This window comes from Chiloscyllium plagiosum, chromosome 37, assembly GCF_004010195.1.
Source record: "Chiloscyllium plagiosum isolate BGI_BamShark_2017 chromosome 37, ASM401019v2, whole genome shotgun sequence".
NCBI lineage: Eukaryota > Metazoa > Chordata > Chondrichthyes > Orectolobiformes > Hemiscylliidae > Chiloscyllium > Chiloscyllium plagiosum.
In genome coordinates, this window is record NC_057746.1 from 33,841,199 (window position 1) to 33,857,879 (window position 16,681).

Sequence of the window (16,681 nt, forward strand, 5' to 3'; positions counted from 1 at the left end):
TTCACTCAGAGCGTGGTATGTGTATGGAATGAGCTGCCAGAGGAAGTGGTGGAGGCTGGTACAACTGCAACATTTCAGAGGCATCTGGATGGGTACATGAATAGGAAGGGTTTTGAGGGATATGGGCCGGGTGCTGGCAGGTGGGACTAGAATGGGTTGGGATATCTGGTCGGCATGGATAAGTTGGCCCGAAGGGTCTGTTTCGATGCTGTACATCTCTATGACTCTTATCGGAATGACCCCAGTTTAATGTCAGAATGTCTTACACCAGAATGAAAATTTTGTGTGTACTTGAGCCATCAGTTAGCAGGTGGTTGGAAAGAGGCTTCAGGGAGATATCGTGTGCAATTTTAATTGTGCAGAGCACTTGAAGTAGCTCAATCCTTGCAACAACAATAACTACAATATGATATATCGTTAAAATCTGCATTATGTTATATTAAGCCTTTTTAACTCTCTAATAGTTAGCTACATAAAACATGGAAATTCTACATCTGCAAGTACGGGACATTTCGGGCAGCATGGTGGCTCACTGGTTAGCATGCTGCCTCACAGCTCCAGGGGCCTGGGTTCAATTCCAGCATCGGGCAACTGTCTGTGTGGAGTTTGCACATTCTCCCCAGGGCTTTTTTCTAGCTGCTCTGGCATCCTCTCACAATCCAAAAATGTACAGGTTAGGTGGACTGACCATGCTAAACCGCCCATGGTGTGCAGGTTAGGTGGATCAGTCATGGCAAATTTGGTGTAACGGGGGTGTGGGTTTGAGTGGAAAGCTGTTTGGAAGCTGGATGGAACTTGATGGGCTGAGTGGTCTGCTACCACACATTAGGAATTCTCTGATTTAATATACATGACTTAAATTACACTCAAAACCAGCCAAGATAATTATGAAGGATGATAAAAACAGAGACTAAATAATAGGAGTTGGGTTTCATTCATCAATTACAATAATGTTAACATAAAAAATAGGAGGGATTCCTAAAACTTGTTCAGGAAGTGTATGCCCTCTGTCCAATCAGGAAAGAGGAACTTCTGGATCTTGCCTGGGATATGTGTCTATGAGCTTTTTGTTTGCAATGGAGGAGAGCAAGAAACAGACTGAAGCAGAACTTCCATGAAAAAGGTTATTTCGAATGGTGTGATCTTGCCAAAGACAAATTGAACCAACCATTGAGATGAAAATCTGATTTGGACAATGGAGGATCTTTAAGAAATGCTTTAAATGTAGGCTGTGGACATTGGAACAAGGATAAAAGGTTAGGAAAGCACAGCTAGGACTTCCATGAATGGGAGGGACTGAGGGAAGTTAAGAAAACAAAATTAAAGAGAACATATAATTGATGTAAAGTGAATTATTCAAGTGTGGAACAGGTCAAACATGGTAAATGGGGGAGGCAATGATGTGATAGTACTGTCACAAATTGAGGGACCCAAGCTAATGTTCGACACCATGGCAGATGGTGAAATTTTAATTCATTAAAATGTGATGCTAAAAGCTTGTCTAAGGGTGACATTTAACCAGCAATATGTTGTAAAAACCCATCTGGTTCACTAACGTCTTATGTGGATGAAACCAACTGTTCTGGGACACAGTCTAAGGATAAAAGGTCGGCCTTATAGAACAGATATGAAGGGAAATTTCCTCACCCACAGAATGGTGAGCCTGGGGAATTCTCTACCACAGACAAATGGTTGAGTCCAAAACATGGAAGATTAGAGAAAATGTAAATATAGTTCTTTGGACTAAAAAGTGATCAATGGATAAGGGAAGAAAGTGCAACTGTACTGAATTGAATGATCAGCCATGAGCATATTGAGTAACAAAGCAGATTCGAAGAACCAAATGGCTTATCGCTATACCTATACGCCATTCTATGTCCCTACCCTGTGTGATATTACTCCAGACTGCAGGCCTAGGCCATTTCAACAGCAATAAAGAATCAATCAGGTCAAGGGCAACTAAGGATAGGCAACAAATGCTCATAACATAATGAACACCTCCCACAAGAATAAGGAAGTTGAGTAAAAGTGAAGAAGAAATTGGCAAGAGGTTATGTGACATTCTGTTCTTTTCACATAAAAGAGAATCTAAAATTCTTCTATTGATACGTAAATATCAACCAGGCAGTAAAAAATGGGGCAAGGCTGATCGGGACAAGACGGTTATGTATGCTTACAGATGTAGGACAAGGTTCAAATACTTAATGAGGACTTTGTTTTGATTTTTACTAAAGGAAGGATGCTGATAAATATCAGCAGAACGGAGAGGGTCAAACTCACAGATGGAGTGCAAACTGATAGGGCGGATGCCCCAGAAAGGAAGCTCAGAGTTGATAAGTCACCTGGTCATAGAATCTCTATAAGACCATAAGACATAGGAGCGGAAGTAAGGCCATTCGGCCCATCGAGTCCACTCCGCCATTCAATCATGGCTGATGGGCATTTCAACTCCACTTACCCGTATTCTCCCTTCAGCCCTTAATTCCTTGTGACATCAAGAATTTATCAATTTCTGCCTTGAAGACATTTAGCATCACAGCCTCCACTGCACTCTGTGGCAATGAATTCCACAGACCCACCACTCTCTGGCTGAAGAAATGTCTAGAGGGACCACTATAAATGCCAGAGAAAACATCACAGAAGCGCTTCACAGGAGGCTCCCAAGCACTGAGGATGTCACCTAGACAGGGGACGAAACATCTGCAACACAAATTCCCAGCTCGGCGAGCAGAACCACAGCAACGAGCACCCGAGCTACAAATCTTCTCACAAACTTTGATCATACACTAAAAGTTAAAATACAACAAAAGAAAGAATTTAAGTAAGAACTGTATTGGAAAATCTTGCAGAATAATAATTTAACTGCTAAATAGTAACTGTTCCAACATAGTAACAACTGACAAACACACCTTGGCAAAGGCAAATTCAATTAAAAAAAAAGGTTGTTTCGCATGCAATTCTAGTAGCAGAAAGAGAACCCCAGCTTTTAACCATAAAAACAGAAGAAGAACAGTTCCACATCCAGCTTTAAGACCCCAGCAACGATTTACAGTTTTGGTCAAGTAGTGCAAGGTGGGGTGAGGAGGAATTATTTTTGCGTGGTGAATTGTGGTGAGCTACTGTGTTGAGTACAACTAATATTAGATTAATTTGATGTTTAATAATATTCAGATAGAGAGAATTAATTGTCTTTATACGGAAAAAGGCTGCAACTATGGCTTTTTGATTTGTGGTTTGCCATCTGTATTTATAAATAAAAGAGGTGAGCATAAATTCCAGGTCTATCACTCACTGCCCAGCTCTCTGAGATACAAAACAGAGCATGTTGCTGTTTTAAAGAGTCATGTAGAGGCCAGAGCACAAACAAAAAAGAACAGCAGAATTTCTTCCCTGGGAAAAATCAGTAAAACTGGTGGGTTTTTACAACAACCTATATCTATCATCACCATAATTACTGACATCAGCCTTTTATCCCACATTTATTTCACTGAAACTGTATACATTTCACAGCTGTCACAGTGAGATTTCAACACAAGTTGGTGTTGGTACAGTGGTAGAGTATGAGACCAAAGTTAAAAATCGCACAACACCAGGTTATAGTCCAACTGATTTATTTGGAAGCACTCACTTTTTGACTGCTGCTCCTTCATAACGTGGTTCACTCTTAACTGCCCTCCGGGCAATGAATGCTGGTTGAGCCAGCCATCCCCACATCGTGTGAGTGAATTAAAAAGAAAAATTATACTCAATTCCCAAAACTGCTCACTATATTCAAAATGCAGTCTGATTAAAGCCTAATGTAGCCTCAGAAGTCAGATAACACCAGATTATAGTCCAACAGGTTTATTTGAAATCACAAGCTTTCAGAGTGATACCCGGAGAGATGCATTCAACACAGAATTTATAATCACAGAGATCAAAAGATCATACAAATTGAGATAGTGGAGTATTGACAGGCCAAATAATAGGTCTCTACAAGTGATGAAGAGTGTCAGACAGTGTGGGTAAAGTGTCGACAGCTGAATAACAAGTGAAGGGATAACCTATAACTTGATTAATTGAGGCAGAGAGATAATTACAAAACATTAAAAATAAGGTGGTGCTGGAGAATTTGCATCTCAATATCCCAATATTTTCATGCACAAGTTTAAGCAAGATTTCTTTGCTGCGCAGGACCTCCAACCAATGCGATACACCAGATACTTCGACAACATTTTCTTCCTTTGGACTCATGACAAGAAATCACTGAAACACCCACACAGAGATATCAACAAGTTTCATCCCACCATCAGACTTACCACGGACTACTCTTCGGAATCAGTCTCATTTTCAGTCTCTCACGCATCTCCATCAAGAACGGTCACCTCAGTACCTCAATCTACCACAAGCCCATGAATAACCTCACAATGCTGCACTTCTTTAGTTTCCCCACTAAACATGTTAAAGAAGCCACCCCATATGGACAAACCCTTGTGCAAACACAGGATCTGCTCAGATGAGGAGGAACACAATGGACACCAAAGATTATGAAATAAGCCTTCATAAGAATGGGATACGATGCTCGACTGATGGATTGCCAATTCTGCAGTGCCACAGTGAAAAACCGCAACAACCTCCTCAGAGGAGAGACACAGGATACAACCGATAGAGTACTCTTCATCGTCCAGTACCTCCCCGGAGTGGACAGACTGTGCCATGTTCTTTGCTACCTTCAACTTGTCATCAATGATGTCTTGCCAAGATCATCCTTATGCCTCCACTTCTCACTTTCAAACAACCGCCTACCTAAACAAACCATCACTCTCACAGCACATTACCCATTGACATGGATATTGCCATCACGCGTGAGAAAACCACCCACTACGTACCCAGCAGATACTCATGTGACTCAGCCAATGATGGCCACCACATACGCTGCAGGCAAAGGTGCCCAAGGCATGTTATTTTGGCAAAACCATGCAGACACTATGACAATGAATGAATGGACACCATGCAATAATCGTCAGACTGCACGTTCCCTCCTAGTCCAGGGTCAAGATCAAGGGTATTCAGCCTCCGATCTTCTGGTAAGCATCCTCCAAGGTGGCCTGTGAGATATACATCAACACAGAATCGCCAAGCAAAAACTGACAGCAAAGTTCCATACCCATGAAGATGGCCTCAACCCATCATTCATGTCGCACTAACATGTAACCCCGTCATACTGCTCTGTATCTGTCAAATCTTCCTTACTGTCCTGTTTTGACACCATCACCTTGATAACTTGTTACGATATCGAACTCTTAATTAGGTTGTACAATTTTAGATTACCTGTTACTTTGCTTGACTCTCAGCACGCAGCTTATTCCTACCATGTTATTCCAGTCATTTGGTTTGTCTCTCGCACCACCTTATTTTTAACTTTTTGTAATTATCTCTCTGCCTCAATTAATCAGATTATAGTTCATCCCTTCACTTGCTATTCAGCTGTTGACACTTTACTCACACCATGTGACACTCTTGATCACCCGCAAAGACATATTATTCGGCCTGTCGAAACTTCATGCACACCATTTGTATGCTCTTTTGATCTGTGATTATAAATTCAGAGCCTGAGTGCTTATCTTTTGCTTTACATAATGAAGAGGCAGTGCTCCGATAGCTTGTGATTTCACATAAACCTGTTGGACTATAACCTGGTATTGTCTGATGTCTGACCTTGTCCACCCCGGTACAACACCAGCACCTCATCATGACTAATATAGCTTCAGCTCTTCATCCCTGCTCTTCTATGCCCTCTCAAAATGAATGCAAACACTGCAGAAAAACCAAAGAACTACCGGTGTTGGACATTAGAAATAAAAACAGAAATTGCTGGCAAAACTCAAGAGGTCTGACAGCATCTGTGCAAAGAAAGCAGAATTAATATTTCAGGTCCACTGACCCTACTTCAGAACTGATATTGCATTTGCCTTCCTCACTGCCAACTGAACTTGCAGGTTAACCTCAAGAGAATCACAAACCAGGATTTCAAAGTTCCTTTGTGCTACCTCTCTTGCCACTGAATACTGAATGGCCTGGACAGAGAGGATGTTGGGAAGATGCTTCCACTGGTAAGAGAGACCAGGACCCGAGGGCAAAGCCTTAGAATAAAGGGAAGATCTTTTCAAAGAGAGTGTGGTGAATCTATGAAAGACACTGCCACAAAAGACTATGGAAGCTAAGTCATTGAGTATATTTAGAGATAGAGATAGAGAGGTTCTTAATTGTCAAGGGGAACAAGTGTTACGGGGAGAAAATGGAAGAATGGTGTTGAGAAACATCACCGGATTATGCAGAGCTGACTCGATGGGCTGAATGGCCTAACTTCTGCTTCTATGTCTTAAGATCTTATAGATTCTCTGTATCATCTGCTAACTCAGCAACAATGCCCTAAGATGTAAAGGGATTAAAAACAAGAGAAAGAAGCAATGGGCTCTTGCCACATACTACACAAATTCTGCCTGAATGTTTTTCTGAGATATGGGGCATGTTTGGACTGGGTCACACTATTGGCCGGAAAGTTCAACACACCATTCTTCAGGCAGTTTTCCAGAAGCATCCCGCCTTCAGCAGCAACAGTGATCATTATTGGTGTCACTGGCAATACATTATCACTTATCTATGTCAACACTTGGGGGACCATTAAATGTTGTCAATTTTAACTTCTGCAAATTGAAAGCAACAATCAAAATAGGGAAGGAGTTTGTGGTTCTGGTAGAGTATTAATATGAGTGATAAATTACATAAAACTTTAATATTGTTAGTGACATTAAAAAAATTACCTTCCTGAGTGTCCAAAGTTTGTCATCATCAACATAAAATATTAAATTTCTTGTTTAAACTTATTTGGAATTAGGATCACAACAGAAACAGGTTAGAGATAAGAATGGTGGGATCATATTGTCATCAAAAAATTACCTTCCTGAGTGTCCAAAGTTTGTCATCATCAACATAAAATATTAAATTTCTTGTTTAAACTTATTTGGAATTAGGATCACAACAGAAACAGGTTAGAGATAAGAATGGTGGGATCATATTGTCATCTCCTGACCTAGCATAACATGGCATAGAGACAGTTAAGTTTATGATTTAAGATAGCGTTTAAATCACCTTTGCCTTTATTACTGAAATGTTTAATTTACAAACCTGATATCCTGATTGTTACTTGTTGTTCGGTTTTCAGATGTACATTTTGTACACGACATGTAAACCTGTTTGACGATTGTCTTGTTACTACAATGTTGCTTTGGATGTCAACACGACCTACAGAGTCCAGATGCGCTCTTGTTTCAGCTTGTATTAAATTATTTTCATCCTCCCTAAACCAGTAGATTTTTGGTTCAGGGAACCATCCTGTGGATTTACACACAAGCTGGATTTCATTTATATCAGCTGCCTCCATCTGAATCCAGGGCTGACACCCAATACCTGTAATCAATAGAGAATAAATTCAGAAATACCAATTGTTAGGAGCAACGACAACGTTTATTGATATGAGACAAATGATATAGCAAGAAGTCCTGAGAACACTTCCTGTGGCCTTTGAGAAATCTTCTTTTAACATGATGGATTTAGATGCATATATCTACCTAATGGCTTGTGGTTCAGTAGTAAATGTTTAGGTATTCCATTTTAGAATTATAGAAATCTGGTTAAATACAAGTCAAGCAATTTGAAGCCTATTACACTTAAAAGATTGAGGTCATGTTGAATTAAAGGGTTAACTGCTAAAAGGATAAGAGCTATAAAAACACAAAGTAGACTTGTCAAATTGCTGTCTATGATGACTGATGTAATTATATTGACGAGAAATGTTTATTTTGGAAGTTAAGAGATAAAAGAGATACTTTAAAGCATTCAACATGCCTTAATCAGGTTAGGTTTTGAACCATACAGAGTGGGTACACCATCATTGAGATGAGTGGGAATTTAAGTTCTCTGCTTTCAATTATCTGGGATTTTACTGAGAGAGCTGTAATTATAGTTTGGACCTTGTATGGCTTGAAGCTCTCAGAGAGGCTCCTGAAGTGCTGATATTAGCAGATTCAAGCAGTCATAGAGTCATAGACATCTACAGCATGGAAACAGACCTTTCAGTCCAACCTAGCCATGCCGGCCAGGTATCCCAACCCAATCTAGTCCCATCTGCCAGCACCCGGCCCATATCCCTCCAAACCCTTCCTTTTCATAAACCCATCAAGATGCCTTTTAAATGTTGCAATTGTACCAGCCTACACCACATCCTCTGGCAGCTCATTCCATACACGTATCACCTTCTACATGAAAAAGCTGCCCCTTCTTATATCTTTCCCCTCTCACCCTAAACCTATGCCCTCTAGCTCCGGACTCCCCAACCCCAGGAAATAGACTTTGTCTATTTATCCTATCCACACCCCTCAGAATTGTATAAACCTCTATAAGATCACCCCTCTGCCTCCAACACTCCAGGGAAAACAGCCTGGGACTATTCAACCTCTCCTTATAGCTCAAATCCTCCAAACCTGGCAACACCCTTGTAAATCTTTTCTGAACCCTTTCAAGTTTCACAACATCTTTCCAATAGGAAGGAGACCAGAATTGCACGCAATATTCTAACATTGGCCTAACCAATGTCCTGTACAGCCACAGTCAGTGAGGAGTGGAGGACAAAGAAAAAACTATTACTGGCTTCATGCAGGAGAAGGTCAGGATTCCTGATAGCCATGGAATTGTCCCCCAGTCAGATATGAACACATTCAAAAAGGGAGGAACAAAGAGTAAATTGAGGAAACAAAAATAATACACATATTACACATATACATATTTTATACATTTACATCGGGAAAGATTAGATACATTTCAGGATCTAGAGTAATAGTTCTGATAATGTTAATCGTTTTTAAAACTTCTGCATGTCATGTTCTCCCTGTGATAATCCTATTCTAACCTCGAAGGATGGGGTTATTTATATACGAGGGTCAGGCACTAGCCAACTAGCAGACTTCTAAGGAGATCATTGACTATATTCTAACCAGTTTGTGTAGACAATGTGCCATCAATACTCTTAATTTTTCAATAACATGAGCAATGTTGTCTTTCTCATCCAAGGAATGTGGAAATCGCTGACTGGCTCAGCATTTACTGCTCATCCCTAGATAACACGGTGAAAATGCCTTCATGAATCACTTCACTCAATTGGAGCTGCACTCATTCAGGCAAATGGGTAACATTCCACCACAGTCTTGACTCATGCGTTGTAAATGATGGGCAGGCTTTTGGGAGTTAGAGAGATGAGTTACCCACAGCCGGATTCTGCACCTCTGACCTGCTGTTGTAACCATAGTGCTTAAATAATAAGACCAGCTCAGCTTCTGTTCAATGGTAACCCACTGCACATTCAAGGCAAGGGGAAATAAAGTATTACTCTGCAGAAATTCACTTGGAAAAGAAACAAATAAACACTTTGTGGCGATTGCTGGTTATTTATGAAGGCAAAAGGACAAAGGCGTGGAATGTTCCAAAGTCTGGTGTTTTTTAAGAGTGGTCAAGATAGCCACAGCTGTCTCTGCAGTCCTGACAGGCACAGCTTGCTCAGGAAATACAATATTGAGAAGTTCTTTCAGTCAATCTTCCATATGGATAATCAATTACGTTTCACACTGAATTCACCATAAAAACCGCTTCCGAAACAGAAGACATGAGCTGAACAGTTTTTCTTTTGTAGCAGAATTTCCAAGCTGGTGAACACTTTTCACATGGAACAGCCATAAACCCAGTTCTAAAAGAGTCAGGTTTTTTTTCCCCCTCCCAAAAGTGAGTTCAAGCAACAAAGACCCAGAATTATCTGAAGCCGTGTTGTTTCTCTGCTTAAAACAAAGTTTTTAGAAGCGTCTTTTCATTGCTTTTCTTTAAATGAGAAAAGGTATATCTACATACTTTAATGTCAAGTGCACAAAAGAGTTAAATAAAAACATCTCCCCCTTCCCACATGAAATGAAATGAAATGAAATGTCATTTTCAAATGCATTTGAAAACAAAAAGTGTGAACAAAATTAAAACTAGAAAAACAATTACGTCATTTATTGACACATTCGTTTCACCTATGTGATAAAGATTTAGAATGCATTATTATTTTTGGAGAACTTAGTTTCTAACTTTTAGGGAATAATCAATTCTAATTTTCAGTTCTATGAAGATTTGATCTTTTTAAAAGAAAAAAGGTCAAAAAGTCAAGTGCAACACTTGACCCTGTTTTTGTAAGCAGCAATATTTAATTCTGCTTACATAATGGCCAGGTTTAAATGGAACAGTTGAAAGCTCCATTAGCTTGAAGAAATTTCTAAGTTGAACAGAGCTGAAGCAATACCATAGTGGGTGTGAATATAGTGTTGAAATAATAGAGATTTTGGGATATCAAAAATCTAGAAATGAGTGGTGAGGAAGAGATATGCCATTGATATGATATGAATTGATATGAATTGTTTGGTGATTTTGCTGCTCTGTCATCAGGCTCACAACTGGAACACAACATCAAATTCGACCTAACTCTCAAGAAGTTGCTGCATTTATGCTGTAAAAATGAATTAAGTCGTCTGTAGAAAGTTAGCTTCTATTAGTGGCATAATTTGTTTTCATTGGCCTTCAAATTGAAACTAGTCAAGAATTCAATGATAATTATTTTGCACGTGCCGTGACACATGAAGTATTCAACAAGAATGTTAAGTTGCTTGATGGTAGAGTCTTGCTGAGAGTAGTTATTTCTTTAGAAACTGCTCAAGAGATAATATCATACAACACTACAGAAAGTGGAGCTTGAACCTGGGTAGACACTTTCAAATCAATCTGTCCAGAGATGTTATTACACACTTCTGGGATGGGTAAGATTTAAATCCAGGTCACCTGGCTCATAGGTAACTGGCTGAAAATAAAGTTGATGCAAAATTTATTTCAACTTGCCAGAGTTCAGAGGCAACTCCCCACCCACTTCTCGAAATATGTGTGTCCATTAATTAGTAAGCAACAAAACATCAACATGCTTTTTACACAAGCTTTGATTTGCTACAAATGATCACTTTACTATTGTTAAAATCGTTAGTAATTTGAATGACAGAGACACAAAGGGACCCACAGCAGATTCATTCAGACAGAAACTTGATTCACTTCAAATGAGATCCACAAAGCAGTGCTGTTATCAGGAGTCCTAAGTAAGAACTTGGAAAAAAAAGTCCTCTGTTCTTCAGAAAACCTCAGGAGCAGAAAGCTATAAAAGTGTCACAGAGGAAAGTATAAAGAACACCTTGTCCAGTAATACATGGGCTGTATTAGCAGCTTGTTTAAAGGTTTAAAGGTTTCAGGAAGAGATATTAACCAGACAAATTAGAGTCAGGTGAATGCAGAAATTTGCTGAAATGAAACCAATTACAATTGTAAAACAAAAGAACTGTGGATGTCGACGATCTGAAACAAAAACAGAAGTTGCTGGAGAAACTCGGCCATTCTGGTAGCATTTGTTTAAAGAAAACAGAGTTAGCACTTCGAGTCTGGTGGCTTTTCATGACAGCCCTTACGGAATTTCACAGATGCACTATCCTCAGGGAAGAGATTTTTCCTTCATTCGGTCTTAAATTGGTAATCCCTTGATCAGAGACTACGTCACTTGGTCCTTGACTCTCCCACAACGGGAAATAACAATCTGCAATCACACTGTCAAACCCTCAAAGAATCTGAATTGTTTCAGTCAGACCAACTCTCACTCTTCTAAACTCCACTGAGTACAAGCCCACATACTCAGCTTGTCTTCTTAAGAAAATCTCTCCGTACCTGGAATCAACTTAGTGAACCTTCTTCTGTGGACTGCCTTCAAAGTCAGAATATCTTTCCTTACAGAAGGGAACCAAAACTGTTTGCAGTATCCCAGGAGTGGTCTTAATAGTGCCATATATACGTTTAGTAAAATCGCCCTACATTTATACCCCACTCTATCTGAAATAAATATCAACAGTTACCAGTATACAAAAAGTGGACAAATACAACTATACAAATAATCATCTAGGTAATCATCTGTACTTAAACGATGGAACAACCGCTACAGTCCAAATCCCAGATTTAGGTCACTCTCTAGGTGCACTCAACATAAAAATAAAGACATACACCTCTACTGATACTATTCATTAATGGTTTGGCACAGATACCACTTTCTGGTGGAAAGGTCATACCTTTCCCCAGGAAAGGAATTTCAGTGCCTCCTGTATTGCTGAGTATAGGTTTACATATCTAATTTCAGGAATGAAGATTTACTTTCTCCTTTGATTAGAAATCCCTGTAACTCCCGAGTATCTTGTTCATCTTTTCCGCACTATCAACAGTGATTATGTTTGGTCTCACAGCCACAACCAACATATCCTCTAAGCTACTCACTTTGACATTCTGCGCATGGCGATTGGCATGTCGATGCGGTCCTGTTGTTGCAAATTTCTGGCTTTCTATGTGAGTTCAAAGTTATGGAAGGAGGATTTTAAAAAAATTCTTCCTGCTGAATTGCTTCCCTAAAGGCCTCATATATTGCTTATGAAGGTGGAGACAAATGCTCAAAATTACTTTGCTTTACCTTCTCAAATTCTATGCAAGTCTACTCACCCTAATTCAAGATATTTCAAAATTTCTGGAACTATTCATGTACACTGACAACAGTCTTTTATTGGCAATAAATGTCTGAAGGGAGAGGGTTGATAGACTGGACGTATGAAAGCTCATAAGGGGACAAATAAGTGGGAGCTTATCTGATCAACTTGGATGAAATTTTTTGAAGAGATAACCAGACATGTCATCGAGTGCTACTTGAACTTCAGCAAGGTTGTTGATAAAGTCCTGTGTGGAAGACTGATAGCAAAGCTAAGGGCCCAATGGATGCAAGGAAATTTGGCAAATTGAATTCACGATTGGATTTATGGCAGAAGCAGTGGATGATGGTTGATAGGTCTTTTTAAAGCTGAAAGCCTTTGCCCAATAGAGTTCCACTGGGGTCAGTGTTGGAGTTCTTGTTATTGTGATTTAAATAACAGACTTAGGATTGAACGCAGGAAGCTTGATCAGGAAATTTGCAAATCATACAAAAATTTAGTGGGATGGTAAATACTGCAGTGAAGAGGGTAGCATTAGATTACAGGAGGATTTAGATGGGCTGATCAGTGGCAAATGGAATTCAATCCAAATAAATGTGAAATGATGCACTTAGGCAGGTCAAACATAGCAAGAGAATACATAATGAATATTCAGACCCTGGGAAGCACTGAGGGTCAGATGGACCTTTGTGGTGCACATACATTGATCCTTTAAGGTATCAATACAGATGGATAATGTAGTTAAGGCAGCATATTGGTATACTTGTTTTATTAGCCAAGACAGATATTAAGAGCAGAGATGTAATGCCAGAACTGTATAAAACATTGGTTAAGATACATCCAGGGCATTGTGTGCAGTTCTGGAATCAACAGGAGGGAGAGATTGCGCTGGAGGGAGTTGAGGAGATCAATGAGGATGATGCATGGATTGGACCGGTTTCGGTTATGAAGAGATATCGAACAAGCTAGGATTGTTTTCCTTCGAGAAAAGGAGATTGAGAGGGGGCATGGTTGAAATGTATAAAATTGTGACAGGCATAGATAAAATAAACAGAGAGAGACTTTTCCCTTTGTTGGAAGGATCAGTGATTGGGGCATCAATTTAAGGTCAGGGGCAGATGGTTTACACGAGATGTGAGGAGAAACACTTTCATCCAGAGGGCACTGGGTATCTAGAAATCACAGCCCATAACGGAGATAGAGGTAGAGACCTCATAACTTTTAAGTACCTCGGTGCATTTTGATGCCAAGGCACACGAGGCTATGGGCCAATGCTATGCTGAAAAATGAGCAGAAAATAGTTAGGTGCTTGTTTTTGACTGGTGCAGGCACATGGTCTGAAGGACATATCTCTGTGACTTCATGTCTCTTCAACAGAATATATCCGTAGGAGAAGTTGTCTGCTCTGCCCATTATGTCTACACTGCTATTTAATGAGATCATGGCCACTCTGCTTTCCATTCTGCGCAGATATCTGTGTATCGCAGCTTTGAATATAGTAAATAAGGAACCTTGACAGTCCTTTGCAGGAAAGTGTTCCACACATTCACTACCCTCAGAGAAATAAATTCCTATCAACTCTGTTTTAAAGGTGCAACCCTTGCAATGGCGCAGCACAGTGCCTCAATAGTAAGCATTGCTGCCTCACAATGTCAGGGACCAGTGTTCGATTCCAGCCTCAGGTGACTGTGTGGAGTTTTCACATTCTCCCTGTGTCTGCATGGGTTTCCTCTGGGTGCTCTAGTTTCCTCCTACAATCCAAAGATGTGCAGGTTAGGTGAATTGGCCATGCCAAATTGCCTATTGTATTAGGTGCATTAGAGACAGGGATAAATATATTCGGAGGGTCAGTGTGGGTTGTTGGGCCAAATGGCCTGTTTCCATACTATAGGGAATCTAATCTAATCTAGTCTTTATTCCGAGATTACACCCTCAGGTCCCAGATGCATCCACAAGTGGAAACAACTATCCTGCATCCACATTATCAAGTCCCCCAAAAGAATCAGAAATGTTTCAATAGTTTTCTCATTTTCCTAAACTCCAATGAGTACAAGTCCAATCTACTCAAATTCTCCTCAAAAGAAAATCTTTCCATACTCAGGATGAATCTGACGGGTTGGACCGAAGGGTCTGTTTCCATGCTCTACATCTCTATGACTATGACTAGTGAGCTTTCTCAACTGCTTCAATGTCAGTATACACTTCACAAGATAAGGGGACCAAAACTGTTCACAATATCCCAGTAGCAATCTGACCAGTGTCTTGGATAAGACTTGTATGAGTGTCTTGAAAGACTTCCCTATTTACAAACTCCATTCATTTTGAAATATAGGCCAACATCGATTTACCATCCCCATTATTTAGTGACCTTGGGTATGCGCATTTTGTGACTAATGCATGAGGATCCCCAAATCCTTCTCTGCTGTACCTTTCTGAAATATTTCCCATTAAATTGATAATCAGCTCCTCTAGTCTTCCTGCCAAATGCAAAACTTCACAATTTCCATGTTATATTCCAAATGCCAAGGTTTTGCCCATTCACTTAACCTATCTACTGTATACCCCTCTGCAAATTTCTTATGTCATCCTCACAATTTGTCTTCCCACTTATTCTTCTGTCATCAACAAAGCTGATAACAGTACAGTCACTTCTGTCATTCAAATCAGCAATATGTGTTCTAAATAATTGTGACCTTAGCACTGATTCTTCTGGAACTCCACTGGTTATAGGTTGCCATCTGAAAATGTCCTTTTTAATCACACTGTCTTCTATCTATTCGAGGAAACTACCTCAATACTGTGGGCTCTAAGCCTATTTATGTCTGGTGCTTTACTAAAATCCAAACATATTGCATTTACTGATTCCCATTATCTAACCCATTGTTACTTCCTCAAAGAACTGGACTAAATTTGTCAGACATGATTTCCCCTTCAAGCAACCATGTTAATTCTGCTTGATTATAGTGTTCGATTCCAGCCTCAGGTGACTGTGTGGAGTTTCCACATTCTCCCTGTGTCTGCATGGGTTTCCTCTGGGTGCTCTGGTTTCCTCCTACAATCCAAAGATGTGCAGGTTAGGTGAATTGGCCATGCCAAATTGCCCATAGTATTAGGTGCATTAGAGTCAGGGGTAAATATATTCGGAGGGTCGGTGTGGGTTGTTGGGCCAAGTGGCCTGTTTCCATACTATAGGGAATCTAATCTAATCTAACCTGTATTCTGAGATTACACCCTCAGGTCCCAAATGTATCCACAAGTGGAAACAACCATCCTGTATCCACATTGGGAGAAAGTGAGGACTGCAGATGCTGGGGATCAGAGCTTAAAATGTGTTGCTGGAAAAGCGCAGGTCAGGCAGCATCAAAGGAGAAGGAAAATTGATGTTTCAGGCATAAGCCCTTCTTCAGGAAAGTTTCCTGAAGAAGGGCTGATGCTCCTGCATCCACATTGTCAAGTCCCCCAAAAGAATCAGAAATGTTTCAATAGTTTTCTCATTTTCCTAAACTCCAATGAGTACAAATCCAATCTACTCAAATTCTCCTCAAAAGAAAATCATTCAATACTCAGGATGAATCTGATGGGTTGGATCGAAGGGTCTGTTTCCATGCTGTACATCTCTATGACTATGACTAGTGAGCTTTCTCAACTGCTTCAATGCCAGTATACACTTCACAAGATAAGGGGACCAAAACTGTTCACAATATCCCAGTAGCAATCTGACCAGTGCCTTGGATAAGACTTGTATGAGTGTCTTGAAAGACTTCCCTATTTACAAACTCCATTCATTTTGAAATATAGGCCAACATCGATTTACCATCCCCATTATTTAGTGACCTTGGGTATGAGCATTTTGTGACGAATGCATGAGGATCCCCAAATCCTTCTCTGCTGTACCTTTATGAAATCTTTCCCATTAAATTGATAATTAGCTCCTATAGTCTTCCTGCCAAATGCATAACCTCACAGTTTCCATGTTATATTCCAAATGCCAAGGTTTTGCCCATTCACTAAACCTATCCACTGTATATCCCTCTGCAAATTTCTTATGTCATCCTCACAAT

The 16,681-nt window shown here is 40.0% G+C and overlaps 2 protein-coding genes across 2 annotated transcripts in view; both read right to left on the bottom strand.

Annotated features, from left to right (window-relative positions):
- LOC122541488 (zinc-binding protein A33-like) overlaps nucleotides 1-16,681 on the bottom strand; it is a 492,570-nt gene that overhangs the window by 441,880 nt on the left and 34,009 nt on the right. The gene's annotated exons all lie outside the window — the stretch shown is intronic.
- The window catches only part of LOC122541190 (E3 ubiquitin-protein ligase TRIM39-like), a 46,179-nt gene that overhangs the window by 25,085 nt on the left and 4,413 nt on the right, over nucleotides 1-16,681 (bottom strand). Inside the window, exon 3 of the mRNA XM_043677817.1 lies at nucleotides 7,168-7,449. Coding sequence (XP_043533752.1) covers nucleotides 7,168-7,449 — 282 coding nt within the window. The remainder of the gene's footprint in view (nucleotides 1-7,167; nucleotides 7,450-16,681) is intronic.